The sequence below is a fragment of the Eumetopias jubatus genome, unplaced genomic scaffold, assembly GCF_037043125.1.
Source record: "Eumetopias jubatus isolate StellerSeaLion01/CBP00866 unplaced genomic scaffold, mEumJub1_p1.0 scaffold_5, whole genome shotgun sequence".
NCBI lineage: Eukaryota > Metazoa > Chordata > Mammalia > Carnivora > Otariidae > Eumetopias > Eumetopias jubatus.
The window spans coordinates 90,075,999-90,090,624 of record NW_028274811.1 but is presented as its reverse complement, the minus strand read 5'-3'; the positions used below and the strand labels follow the sequence as shown (position 1 = coordinate 90,090,624).

At 42.6% G+C, this 14,626-nt stretch overlaps 1 protein-coding gene across 1 annotated transcript in view; it reads left to right on the top strand.

Annotated features, from left to right (window-relative positions):
• The first annotated feature begins 4,702 nt into the window (after nucleotides 1–4,702).
• SIMC1 (SUMO interacting motifs containing 1) overlaps nucleotides 4,703–14,626 on the top strand; it is a 132,190-nt gene continuing 122,266 nt past the window's right edge. The window contains exon 1 of the mRNA XM_028102675.2: nucleotides 4,703–4,916. Coding sequence (XP_027958476.2) covers nucleotides 4,703–4,916 — 214 coding nt within the window. The remainder of the gene's footprint in view (nucleotides 4,917–14,626) is intronic.

Here is a 14,626-nt window from a genome sequence, read left to right as displayed (position 1 = left end):
GAAGGAAGGAAGGAAGGAAGGAAGGAAAGAAAGGAAGGAAGAAAGAAAGAAAGAAAGAAAGAAAGAAAGAAAGAAAGAAAGAAAGAAAGAAAGAAAGAAAGAAAGAGAAAGAAAGAAAGAAGAAAGAAAAGAAAAGAGAAAAAGAAAGAAAGGAAAAGAGAAAAAGAAAGAAAGGAAAAGAAAAGAAAGAGAAGGAAGGAAGGAAGGGAGGGAGGGAGGAAGGAAGGGCAGGCTTGAGTCTACACCAGGCACAAATTTATTATAAAGAAAGATCCATAACAGAACAGATTAACCAGTTGGACTTCATCAAATTTCATGCACTGTTCTTTGGAAAACACTATTAAACGAATGAAGAGACAAGCCACATATGGAGGAAAAATGTTTACCTGACAAAGTGTTTATCTGATTAAAAAAACTTTAATCCAGAATTTATATTTAACTCTTAAAACCGAATAAGAAAATAATTCAATTTCTTAAATGGACAAAAGATTTGCACACATCTTCCCAGAAGGTTATATCGATAACAAATGAGCACACGGAAGATGCTCGCCAGCATTTGTCATAGGGGAACAACAAATTAAAGCCAGACCTATTAGAATGGAAAAAATTAAAAAGAATGATCATGGGGCACCTGGGTGGCTCAGTTGTTAAGTGTCTGCCTTCGGCTCAGGTCATGATCCCAGAGTCCTGGGATCAAGTCCCACATCGGGCTCCCTGCTCCGTGGGAAGCCTGCTTCTCCCTCTCTCACTCCCCCTGCTTATGTTCCTGCTGTCGCTGTATCTCTCTCTGTCAAATAAATAAATAAAATCTTTAAAAAAAAATAAAAAGAATGATCATGCAAAAAGTTTGAAAGACTGTGGAGAAACTAGTAGAAATATAAAAGGGTAAAAACTCATTGGAAAACATTTTAGCAGTTTCCTAAAAAGTTAAACAAATATCTACTATACGATCCAGCCATTCTACTCCATGGTGTTTAATAAAAAGACAAGTAAGTATTCATACAAAGACTCGAATACAAACGCTTATTACTTCTCTCAGTCCTGAGCACCAACCAAAAACCTGGAGCCTATACTCAAGAAAATCTGGATAAATAAAGAGACCAATGGATGGATCAAAAGAGAAGTAGACTGGGGGTGCCTGGGTGGCACTGTCGGTTGAGTGTCCAGCTCTTAGTTTTGGCACTGGTCATAATCTCAGGGTTGTGGAATAAAGCCCCACATCAGGCTCCACACTCAATGGGGAGTCTGCTTGAGGATTCTCTCCCTCTCCCTTTGCGTCTCCCTGGCTCATGTGTGTTCACTCTCTCTCTCTCTAAAATAAATAAATATTTAAAAGAGAGAGGGAGAGAAGTAGACTGGATGGAATCAGGGACACATGATGGGTAGGCAGAAAAATAAACAGAAAGATGAATAAATTTGTGGACAAACAATGGTGAGTTGAATGGAGTAATGAATGGACAGAACAAATGTACAAAAGGATGAAGATTAATGGGTGGACAAAAAGATGGACAAGAGAAAGGTAGATGGAAACATGGAAAGATGAATGGATGAATGAAGAGACATATGCATTGGATGAATGGAGAGACATATGCATTAGATGGATGGATGGACCAATGGACAAACAGTTCATAAGCACTTCAAGGGCAGACTGTTCCTTGTTTATGTTTTTCCAGAGCCCACAAAAGGACAACGCATAAGTAGTTAGATACCCAGTACACATTTTTTGAATGAATGAATGAATGAATGAATGAGGTACTGGATTATTATGGAAAAAGTTTTGAACTAAGAGTCAGAAGATCTGATTTCCATCTCTGTATCCTCCAGTTGTCTATGTAAACACGAGCAACTTAACTAAACACCTTCAATCTACTCTTCTGTAAAATGGGTAGACTGGATTAAATGATTTCCAAGGTCTTTTCCAATCACTCTGTGTTCCCTGATTTGAAGCTGCCCAAATCTAAGACAAGGCTATGGGATAGGAGGAGGAGTCACAGTGAAGCAAATGTGTGTTTATTTACAACTCATCCTAATGCAGAGCCAATTCCAGATCCCTGCCAACAATGGGGGAGAAAAGTTAACACACTCCAGATCAGATTCTGTGCAAACTGTCTGGCTGGGAGCCTTGTGATGGAAATGAAAGACAGGCTGATAGTAGAGCCTGAGGGGTAATTAAGAAGGTTACTGTGAGGGTGTACCCTCCCCAAGTTGAAAGGAAGGAGGGAAGGGCCAGACCTCACAAGGCCTCCCAAGGCCCTTGGCTGATGGCCAAATGCACTCTATCCAGAAGGATGGTTGTTCGTTCACAGAGCACGTGGCCTGTCCTGCCAGAGTCACACCTGGACTCCTAACATGCTCTGGAGTACTAATTGTGCCAAGAGCACATCCATCATTAGTTACAGACTGGTCTGTGCCAGGCACTGTCTATGTATCACCTCATCACTTCTCCCAACAACCCAGGGCGGGGGGGCAAGAGCGATGATCCTCACCTCATGGAGGAGGACAGCGTGGCCAGTAAGTGGCAGGTGGAGAACCTGAACCCAGAGGACGTTGGCTGCCTGTCTGTGGACAGCCGCCCTGGAACTGGTCAGGTAACAATGCAGAGACTTCAGACTTCATGCCACACCAGATTGCAGTGACACCTGCTGGAGCTTGCCTGATCCCTCTGCAGTGTGCTTTCACACTCATTCAAGCCTACAGTGTGATCCAGCACTCCCATTGTGTAGGTGGGGACCCTGAGACTCAGACTGACAGGTGAGTGAGCCAGCCACGGTCACACCACTTGTGAAGGGTGAATCTGGGATTCCCTCTCGGAGAACTGGAGTGAGGGCCAGGGCTCCTAACTAGTGAATTAATCTATTCCCATGAGGTAGCTGGAATGGACATCTGTGGATTTTGCCTAAACATACATTCTACCTACCTCTGGTAACAGCATCTGAATTTTCTTGAGGAATCACATCCAGCACACTCCACCACCCGCCACCTCAGTCCACGTGATTTGGGTGGTACTGATAGGCCTGGCGGGGGTGGGGTACAGGGGAGGAACGCAAAATGGAATAGTCCCCCTATTTTGAACTGGCAGAAGAACAACTGTGGTTCACCCTAGGCTCTCCTCAGCTGCAGGGCCCAGGTCCCCATGTTCTGCTCTGCCTGTGCCCTTGAGAAATACACACAGCTGCCAGAAAACAGGACGCTTCAGCTATGGCTAATCCTCAGCCACAAGACAAGCAGGAACTCAGAGGTGCCCTGCGATGCAAAGTGTTTTCCAAAAACGTCAGCAAATACACAGAGCAAGGAGGGAGGGGAGAGCACACTGCAAATACACAATCAGGCTTCAGAGCATGAATAAAGGCTGAACACACAGACCAGCGCCAACCTTCTGGACGCCCACCTCCCACTTCCCTGCGGCCTTGCCTCCACTGCCCTCTAGTGGCCAGACAGGGACACGCCCGCGGGTTTAAACCGAGTTCCCAGGGCAGGAAGGAGGTAAAGGGGGGGCTCCAGTGAGGTAAAAAGGGGCTCCTGTGAGGGAGGATCACAGGGCTTGAAGCCTCCCAAAGAAACCAGATCCCGTCCTCTCCATCCCTCAGCCATTGGCCTCGTTCAGCCTCTCCTTCACCTCTCCCTGGCACCTCTGCAACAACCTCTCCTCACTGGTTTTGATAAAAATAATAAACAGCCTAGCGAATGCTGTGCTGAGCGCTTACACACATTATCTCTGAATTCTTACAACACTCTCTGGAGGTGGGCAGTGTCCCGCCTAGAGATGAGGAAACACACAGAGGCTCACACGAGTTAGGAAACTTATCAAATGCCACATGGTACCTACAAGTGGAAAAGAGTACTGACCACTGATGGGTTGAGTTTTTTGAGGAAGAGAGTGATAAAACATTCTGAAATTGATTGTGGTGATGATTGTGCAGCTCTGTGAAAATACAAAAACCCACTGAATTGTATTGCATGTGTTAGCTTCCTATTGCGGCTGTAACAAATGACACCTCAGCGGCTTCAAACAACACCAATTTATTCATTCATAGTCTGAAGGCCAAAAGTCTAAAATCAAGGTGTTGGCAGGTCTGTGTTCCTCCTGGAAGCCCAGTGAAGCATCTATTTCCTTGCCTTTTCCATCTTATTGAGGCTGCCTGTACTCCTTGGCAATTGGCCTCTTCCTGTATCTTCTGTGTGTCACTTAAACCCCACCTCACATTCCACCTGACCACCTTCTCCACAGCCCAGAACATGGCCACCACCTCTGCTTTGTTCCAAGCTGCAGCACCCCTTCTCACAAGTCCTCCCCGCCACAATCACCCCCTCTGTATTCAAGACTTGCACTGAGTCCACCTCCTCTCCCTTCAATCCTTTCCCAGGCTTCTCTGCTAACAGGAGCTTTACCTTCCTCCTACTCTTACTTCCCCCGCTGGTGTGCACGGCTCTGAGGCTCCACGCGTCCATGTGCACACATAGCCATCACGGCCCCGAACAGACTGCAACAGAAAGCAGATGCAGTATTTCTCCTCTGAACCCCCCACCACGCCTGAGTGTGACAGAGAAGTCTCCTCTCTTCATTCCCATCATTGCAGAGTCCATGATGAACGGGGCTCGCTCAGCTCCGGCATTTAGAGCCAAGAAAGCTGACAGACCACTGCCACGTCTCCGCGGCCAGCCCGTGTTCTCCTTAGAAGCTGCTCCTCCTTGAGGAGAAGGGATGTGCGAAGCATCTCCTGCACGCCAGGGGCTGTGCTGGACCCTTTACAAACATGTCATGTCCTTTGATTCTCCAAACAACCCAAGGAGAGGAGGATTTGCCATCCGCACGTTATGGATGAGGAAAGTGGACTCTGAACCATCACTGCTGGAGCCGGATTCAAAGCCCATTCCGCTCACCCACGAAGCCAGCCTTCTTTTCACTCTATTGCAGGGTCAGAGGGAGCAAAGAAGGCAATACTTACCCACACATAGGTGTTTCTGAGTGTGCAAGGCACTTCGAGGTGTGCGATCTCTACTCCCCTTCTGAAAGATAGGACTTACCTTTTAACCCTGTGCATGGGCTTTTTCCCTTCCGAAGAAGGAAGACATTTCGAGGTCCCTTTTGTGATTAAAACCCTTAGGGAGTAAAATACATCTTTGAAACAGGAAAGGGAGTAAGGGCTTAAATAAAAGGCCACTGACACATCACACCCAACCAGCTCATAATACACACACACACACACACACACACACACACACACACTCCTCTAGTACCACCCAGAACTGGTCTCTCCTGCTTCTTCTGCTGGTATTCCACACTGCACTCTTCTACTGAGGAGAGCTTAACCTGCTCTCCTTGGAACTTACTGCTTCAGGCTCACTGAATGTCACTGCCTCTGGCTAGGACTCTGCCTCTCTGCTCTGGTCTCCCAATTGCCCACACCAGGCCCTCTGCCAGGATCCCAGTGACTCAGCTTCATCCCCACACAGGTTAGCATGAAGGAACTAATCCACAAGGCACAGGCATATATCTCACACCTAATATTTGAGGTTTTATTCATTTATTTGAGAGAGAGTGAGAGCAAGAGAGGACACACACACAGAGGGAGAGAGAGAAGCAGACTCCCCACTGAGCAGGGAACCCAATGTGGGGCTCAATCCCAGTACCCTGGGATCATGACCTGAGCCAAAGGCAGATGCTTAACCAACTGAGCCACCCAGGTGCCCCCTTACATCTAATATTTGTCATGATAAATGGGTTCATCCTTCCCTGGATTTTAGGCTACAAAGATACTTGGGTCTCAGCAAAAGACTAGGAATAACACCAAAAAACAAAGCAAAATAAAACAAAACAAAATGCCATCCCTCCTAGCTTACTAGCTAAAAATTTAGAGGAGAAATGATAGGATATGCCTAGGGTGACCAATCAATAAATAGCCAGATGTGGGGTACCTGGGTGGTTAAGCGTCTGACTCTTGATTTCAGCTCAGGTTGTGATCTCAGGATCATGGGATTGAGCCCTTGTCGGACTCCATGTTCAGCAGGGAGCCTGCTTAAGAATCTCTCATCCACCCCCTTCCTGGGCTCTTTCCCTCTGCTCCTCCCTCCTCCACCCCCACCCCCCCCCCACTGCACACTCTCTCTCTAAAAATAAAATAAATGAATAAATAGCAATATGTGACTGTAAAGAAATTGGACAACTGACCAAACTGTAGAGTTCTGAGTCTGAGTCACTGTATAGCATTTCTCTGGCAGAGCCTCAAGCTCCAAACTCTTTCTTGGCTGCTCTCTAGGGCTGCATATCAAGCCACCTAGGATTGTGTAGGCAAAGAAAGAGGTGGTGGACCCTGACCCTGACAGCCACAAGCTGAGGCTTTCTTCACTGATGTGTGTATTAATAACTTTCCTGTTGGTGGATGCCTGGGTGGCTCAGTTGGTTAAGCAACTGCCTTCGGCTCAGGTTGTGATCCTGGAGTCCCAGGATTGAGTCCCACCTCGGGTTCCCGGCTCAGGGGGGAGTCTGCTTCTCCCTCTGACCCTCTCCCCTCTCATGCTCTCTCTCTCTCTCTCTCTCTCTCTCTCTCAAATAAATAAATAAAATCTTTTTAAAAATGTTTTTTCCTGTTGCTATAATTGCTCCTTTAGTTAAAGGTGATGGATCTCTTCTTACGTGACAAGGGACAAGGTTTGCTACTTTTGCCAATTACACATCCAGAAAAAGAAAATAAAAGAATCCATATTGATGGGAAATTGCTGTTAATAGATCAAATAATACCTGGACCAAACCCTTGAAACCACCAACAGACTTAAGTCTGCAGAAAGCCACATAGCCCATAGTTAAAGATTATTGGGAAAAAACACAGGATGCTTTGCTTAAGAGAATGACAATGTAGCCCAAGGGAATAAGAAATAAAATAGGCTGCACAGTCATCATAGTCACAAAGGTGAAGGGCCTCTGTGCTTGCTAACAAAAATAGCACACATTGCTGAGATGTTTTGCCAACCCACCAGGGAAAGGAACCACTCACCACCCGACCACAATCTTGATGAAATAAAATACAATAGCACCAGAAAGACAAGTCAATCAATCTTGAAGTTTACCCAATCTCTGGCCAATCAGAAGAACCCATGACCCCAAGCCCTTACCCTTGACTTTTGCCCTTAAAAATCCTCACTTGCAAGCCATTGGGGAGTTTGGGACTGTTCTGGGAGGTGCCACACCAATAAATAAGCCTATCTTTGTGTACTGCAAAAGCTCAGTGTCAGTTTGTTGTTGTTGTTTTTTAAATTGGCTTGCTGCTCATCAGCAAGACAAACTCTCCTTTGGTTTGGTTACACCCTTTGCATCTCCCAGTGCCAAGGGGATATACACAGAAATGCAGCAACAGCAGGCATCAGAATGGTGGATAACTGCAAAAGCAAGAACAAAGGGGCGCCTGGGTGGCTCAGTCATTAAGCGTCTGCCTTAGGCTCAGGTCATGGTCCCAGGGTCCAAGGGTCAAGCCCCACATCTGGCTCCCCGCCTGCTTCTCCCTCTGCCTGCTGCTCCCCCTGCTTGTACGTGTTCCCTCTCTCCTGTCAAATAAATAAATAAAATCTTTAAAAAAAAAAAAAAAAGCAAGAACCAAAACATCTCAGTTTCCTTTCATTGACCTTTCACAGAAACATGAGAATAAGTGCTCCCCCAACATCTGAACAGCAATATCCTGCCAACATAAAGTGGTAGTGAGCTAGTTTACAACATTCTTCAGGAAAGGTGGGAAGGAGCTGTTCTCAGGGCAGGAGCAAAGTCAGTACTCAGCCTGGAGACATGGCTCCAGAGCTCACTAACCTGGGCCAATAGTCAACTTCTCAGAGCCATGGTTTACTCATCTGTAAAATGAGAATGGCCATACTTGCAGAGACAGCTTAGCGCATTGCAATAGAAGAATACAGACATTTGGGGGCACCTGTGTAGCTCAGTCAGTTAAGTGTCCAACTCTTGATTTTGGCTAAGGTCATGATCTCAGGGTCATGGGATCAAACCCCATGTTGAGCCCCACGTTGAGCCCTGCATCAAGCTCAGTGTTGGGCTCCATGCTCAGTGGGGAGTCTGCTTGAGACTCTTTCCCTCTACCTCTGCCCCTCCCCTCCATGCTCTCTCTCTCTCAAAAAAAAATAAATCTTTTTTTTAAGATTTTATTTATTTAATTGACAGAGAGAGAGAGACAGCGAGAAAGGGAACACAAGCAAGGGGAGTGGGAGAGGGAGAAACAGGCTTCCCACAGAGCAGGGAGCCCTATGCGGGACTCGATTCCAGAACCCTGGGATCATGACCTGAGCCGAAGGCAGCCACTTAACCAACTGAGCCACCCAGGTGCCCCAAAATAAATCTTTTTTTTTTAAAAAAGAAGAAAATTATTTTAGAGAAACCTGATTCTGAATACTGTCACTTACAGTGTAACCTTGAGTTACTGAATTTCTCCAAAGCCATAAAATGGTGATAATAATTGAGTTTGAGAGAGATCTGTTGGGACAAATGGGTAGCAGCTTATATAAAGTGCTTATTACAGTCTGAGCACATAAGACATGCCCAATAAATGAAAATGATCTATTAACAGTTACTGGATTTTGCTTATATTTTGGCTACAATAATTGCTTACAATTGTATTGAATACTTCCCATGATTTATCTTATCATACTTGCTTTGTCTACCCCTCAAAAGATTTTTATGAAGATAAAACAAACCAATATATATTTTTATATGCAAATATGAGCACAGGAAAAGTCCTAAAAGGATATACACTAAAATGTAGTGGTTATCTCATAGAGCTATGATTTTTGTCTTATTTTTGCTTACCTTCCTTTTCAAACTTTTCTCAAGCTTCACTTATGCATATTTTGGTTTTGGTTTCTTTTATATGCCAAAATGCTAAAAAATAAACAAACCTACATGACCATTTCTTTTGGAGGTAAGAGATAACAAAAGCTTTGCTTTCTCTTAGGAACTGGTATGTGTTTTTCTTTTTATTTATTTATTTATTTTAAAGATTTTATTCTTAAGTAATCTCTACACCCAACATGGGGCTCAAACTCACAGCTCCAAGATCAAGAGTTGCATGTTCCACTGACTGAGCCAGCCAGGCACCCTGTATTTTTCTTTTTAATAGTAAGAGTTAGCTAACTGGCTTATACCCTCTTTGCTTTGCCAGAGGAACTCAAAGCCAAATTTTTATTTATTTTTTTTTCAGAGCCAATTTTTTAATTCAATCATTCAATTAGGTCCTTAACTCTTTGTATACTTCTCTTCAGTTTCTCTGCCTGCCCCAGTCTTGACTTTCTATTCTAACTTGTATTTATCTTACCTTGATTTTATATTTCTTATTTATATTTTACTACTTTTCTCAGTGTTTGTCATAAGCCACCATAAACCCCTTATAGAATGAGTCCTGGTATATATACACACACATAAACAACTGATAACTTTAAGGATTGCTATAGCCCATGTACTTCATTTCACATTTCATGCATTCCACAGAGTTCTTGGTTACAACATTAATGACAGAATTATAGTAATCTTTAAACTCTATTTCTGATATAAAAAAAAATGTAGGGGCATCCGCATGGCTTAGTTGGTTAAATATCTGACTTTGGCCCAGGTCATGATCTCAGGATCGTGAGACTGAGCCCTGCATGGAGCCCACTTAAGATTCTCTCTCTCTCTGCCTCTGCCCTTCCCCCTTGCCCCTCTCTCTCAGTAAATAAATAAATATAAAAATTTTTTAAAAAATGCAAAACCACGGGCGCCTGGGTGGCTCAGTTGGTTGGGCGACTGCCTTCGGTTCAGGTCATGATCTTGGAGTTCCAGGATCGAGTCCCACATCAGGCTCCCTGCTCAGCAGGGAGTCTGCTTCTCCCTCTGACCCTCCCTCCTCTCATGTGCTCTCTCTCTCATTCTCTCTCAAATAAACAAATAAAATCTTTAAAAAAAATAAAAAATTAAAAAAATGCAAAACCACAAAATCTCCCTGTAATGACAAAATTTTAAAAAGCCTTAGAATTGGGTCAATTTTCCTCACTGATATGAGGAATTCTTAATCTCAGGAAACAAACTGAGGGTTGCTGGAGTGGTGCGGGGTGGGAGGGAGGGAGTGGCTGGGTGATAGACATTGGGGAGGGTATGTGCTATGGTGAGCGCTGTGAATTGTGCAAGACTGTTGAATCACAGATCTGTACCTCTGAAACAAATAATGCAATATATGTTAAGAAAAAAAAAGAAGAAGATAGCAGGAGGGGAAGAATGAAGCGGAGTAAGTTGGAGGGGGAGACGAACCATGAGAGACGATGGACTCTGAAAAATAAACTGAGGGTTCTAGAGGGGAGGGGGTGGGGGGATGGGTTAGCCTGGTGATGGGTATTAAAGAGGGCACATTCTGCGTGGAGCACTGGGTGTTATGCACAAACAATGAATCATGGAACACTACATCAAAAGCTAATGATGTAATGTATGGTGATTAACATAACAATAAAAAATTTTTTAAAAAAGAATTGGGTCAATTTTATTAAATGCTCAATTCTCAAAATTATATATATTATATATTTTATATTTCTATAATTATTAAATTTATATATAGTATATATTTTATAACATATACAATTTTGAGTATATCTTTTTTAATTTTAAAAACTCCACACTTATGCCTCCCCTTACCTACCCACTCTACTAAACTTTGATACATGCAAGCAGTAGCAAGCCCAACAAAATCACTTCTGAGGAAAGACGTCAGAGGCACTAATAAAACCACTCTCTCAAAACCCTGGAATAGAATTTCAAGTGGTCCTCAATCAGAACCTAATGCTGCAGCCGGCCAATCATCCCACAGTAACTTTATGCCACCGTTCTCAAGCGAGGGGGCCTCCCTCAGGCTGGGGAAAGAGGAAGTTGGCAATTTCCTACTCCTGGAAAAGATATTCAGGCAGCTAATTTATAAATACTTAAGATGCCCACCAACTCCAAGAGAACAGATCAAATAACACAAAGGAAGGCCTCTACAAGCACCTTTTCTCTCTACATCAGGGCCTCCCATCAGGAGTCAATAGGAAGCCCAAACAGCTTCACAGTCCCTGCTGCCCGAATGCTGCCATATTTACTATCTTTGTCATCACTGGCAAACACCAGCAGAGGCCTTTTGGGGTGCCAATGGGCACCATGGTCAGAGACCCACACTACATTTCTCAGCTTGTCTCTATGGAAATCAACACAGAAAAACCAATAAATTATGTTAATAATAAAAATGTGCATTAAGTATTTGCCTACATTAACTGATTTAACCTGCTTAATAACTCTATAAGATAGAGACAACATTACTTTATTTTACAGAGAACACTGAGGCACAGAGAGAGCACAAGCCAGTAGGTGACAGAGCAAGACCTGAATGTAGGCCAGTTAACTTAAGAGCTTATGCTCTGAACCCCGATTCTCTATTTCCTGGGAAAACAGTAAGAGCAGCTGATGTTTGTGAAGCACCCCTTATGAATCACATTAATTCTATTTTATTGAATGCCAATGACAACCCAGAAAGGCAGTTTTCTTTTTAAATTTCTAACTGCAAACAGTAGAATTAGCTTTTTTTCATGTATAGTTCTATGAGATTTTAAACATGCATGTATTTTTATAACCACTGCCACAGATAGGATATAGAATAATCTCAACCAAGGAAAGAACTCCCTTGCAGATAACCCTTTGTAGTCAAACCCCCAACCCTAACACCTGGTAACCACTCATCTGGTCCCTGTGCCTGTATTTTTTCCTCTTCCAGAATGTCATACTCACAAAATATTATGTAACCTTTTGAGACAAGGTTTTTTCACTTAACTAACACACCAAAGATTCATCCATGTCATTGTGTGCCTCGATAGTTCATTCCTCTTCATTGCTAAGTAGTATTCCACTGTGTGAATATACCACAGTTAGTTTATCCATCCACTGACAGACATTTGGGTGGTTTCCAGTTTTTGACAATTGTAGAGTTACTCTGCTATAAACACGCACACACGCGTGCACGCGCGCGCACACAGAGATGTTTGTGTAAACATAAGTTTTCATTTCTCTGGGATAAATCCCTAGAAGTAGAATTTCTAGGTCACACGATAAATATATGTTTAACTTGTTGAAACAACTGCCAAGCTGTTTTCCAAAATGGCAGTACCCTCTTGCATTCCTACGAGAAATGTGTCCCAGTTACTCAGCATCAGCACTTCGTGTTGTCAGTATTTTTTAATTTAGCCATTCTAATGAGTATGTAATATTTCATTGTAGTTTTAAACATTACTAATGATGTTGAGCACCTTTCAGTTGCTTATTTGCCATCTTTATATCCTCTATCCTGAAAAGTCTGTTCAAATCTTTTGCCCACTTTTTAAATTGGTTTGGTAAAGTTTTATTGAGTCTGAGAGTTGTTTTTTTTTTAAGATTTTATTTATTTATTTAACAGAGAGAGACAAAGCAAGAGAGGGAACACAAGCAGGGGGAGTGGGAGAGGGAGAAGCAGGCTTCCCACTAAGCAGGGAGCCCAATGCGGGGCTCAATCCCAGGACTCTGGGATCATGACCTGAGACGAAAGCAGACACTTAATGACTGAGCCACCCAAGCACCCTGACTTTTGAGAGTTCTTTATGTACTTTAAACACAAATGATTTTTCTTATGTGTGTTTGCAAATATTTTCTCGCAATATGGGGCTGGTTTTCTACTCTCTTAACAGTGTTATTGCACAGCAAGAGTTTTTCATTTTCACTAGGTCCAATATATCAACTCTTACTTTATGGATCAATAATTGTGTTACCCTATCTAAGAAATATTTACCTAACTCAACAGGAAAAAGATTTTCTGCTATATTTCTAAGAGCTTCATAGTTTTCTGTCCTACACTTATGTCTATCATCCATTTGGAGTTAATTTTTGTAGGCAACAGAGGTGTAGGTCAAGGCTCACTTTTTTGCATGTGGATAGTCCAGCACCATTTGCTAAAGACTGTCCTTTGTCCATTGGACTGCCATTGCACTTTTGTCAAAAATCTGTTGATTCTATGATTTTATATTGTATATATATTTCACTTGTCTATATGACTTTCCTTTTACTAATATCATGCTGTGTTGACAACGTTGCTTTACAGTATATCTTAAAAACAGGTAGTGAAATCCTCCAACTGTTTGTTTTTCAAAACTCTTTTGGCTTTCTAGTTCCTTTCCATATAAATTTTAGAAGCAGCTATATCTACAAAGAAGCTGTCTTAGTCCTTTCAGGCTGCTTTAACAGAATATCACAGACCGGGTGACTTACAAACAACAAAAATATATTTCTCTCAGCTCTGGAGGCTGGGAAGTCCAATATCAAGAACCTGTAGATTCAGCGTCTGGTGAAAGCTGCTTCCAGTTTCATAGACGGCTGTCTCTTTGCCGTGTCCTCACGTGGCAGAAGAGGCAAACGAGCTCTCTGGAGTGTCTTGTAAGGGCACTAATCCCATTCATGAGGGCTCCACACTAATGACCTAATCCCTTCCCAAAGGCCCCACCTCCAAATACCATCACACTGAGGATTAGGTTTCAACATATGAATTGTGGGAGAGTTGGGAGCATAAATATTCATTATATAGAAGAAGCTTTCTGGGACTTTGATTGGGATTGCTTTAAATCCTTAGGTCAGGGGCGCCTGGGTGGCTCAGTCGTTAAGCGTCTGCCTTTGGCTCAGGTCATGATCTCAGGGTCCTGGGATCAAGCCATTGGGGCTCTCTGCTCAGCAACAAGTCTGCTTCTCCCTCTCCCTCTGTAATCTCTCTCACTTTTGCTCTCTCTCAAATAAATAAATAAAATCTTTTAAAATAAATAAATAAATAAATAAATAAATAAATAAATCTTTAGGTGAGTTTAGGGAGAATTAACAATATTGAGTCTTCCAATTCATGAACACAATATGTTTCCATATTTGTTCAGGCTTTCTTTAATTAGTGTTTGGTAAGGTTTTAATTTCAATCTCACTATATAAATAAATAGGTGATTTAACTAAGGTCATACTTTGTAGTGGAGCCAGCATTCTGAAATAAGTTCCATCTGCCTCCAAGGACATACTTCTTTCCACTAAACCACACTGCCTTGCAAATAGATTGTTTTTTACCAATATTTTATTTCTTTGGTTCATTGAAATAATATATGATTTTTCCCCAAGCTATTACTCCTTCAGCTGTTTTTTATATCAGGTTTATGATTAAAATTAAAATAGAAAAATGTTTATAGTATGCTGTTAAGTTAAAAAATGCAGGATATAAAATTTTATCTACTATATGATCCCAACTACATCAAAAATACATATACAGAAAAAAATTAAAATATATTAAAATGTTTAATGCTTCTGACATAGGCAGGCCAGGTCGAAGGATCCAGAGCAGGTCCCACAGAACCAGCCAAGAGGATACTTGGTTTCCCATAGGATAGAATCAAATGCAAGCCAGGAGGAAGTGAGAGCAGAGTTTATTGAATAGCTAAGTGATAGAATACAGCAGACAAAGTGGCTGGGAGACTCAGAAAGGGAGAAGTGAGTCTCCCTGTCACTTGGGGTTAGGGGTTTATATTGGAAAAGGATCCAGGGTATGTGTTCCTTCAGGAATCCAGGGTAGGGTCCAATCAAAGG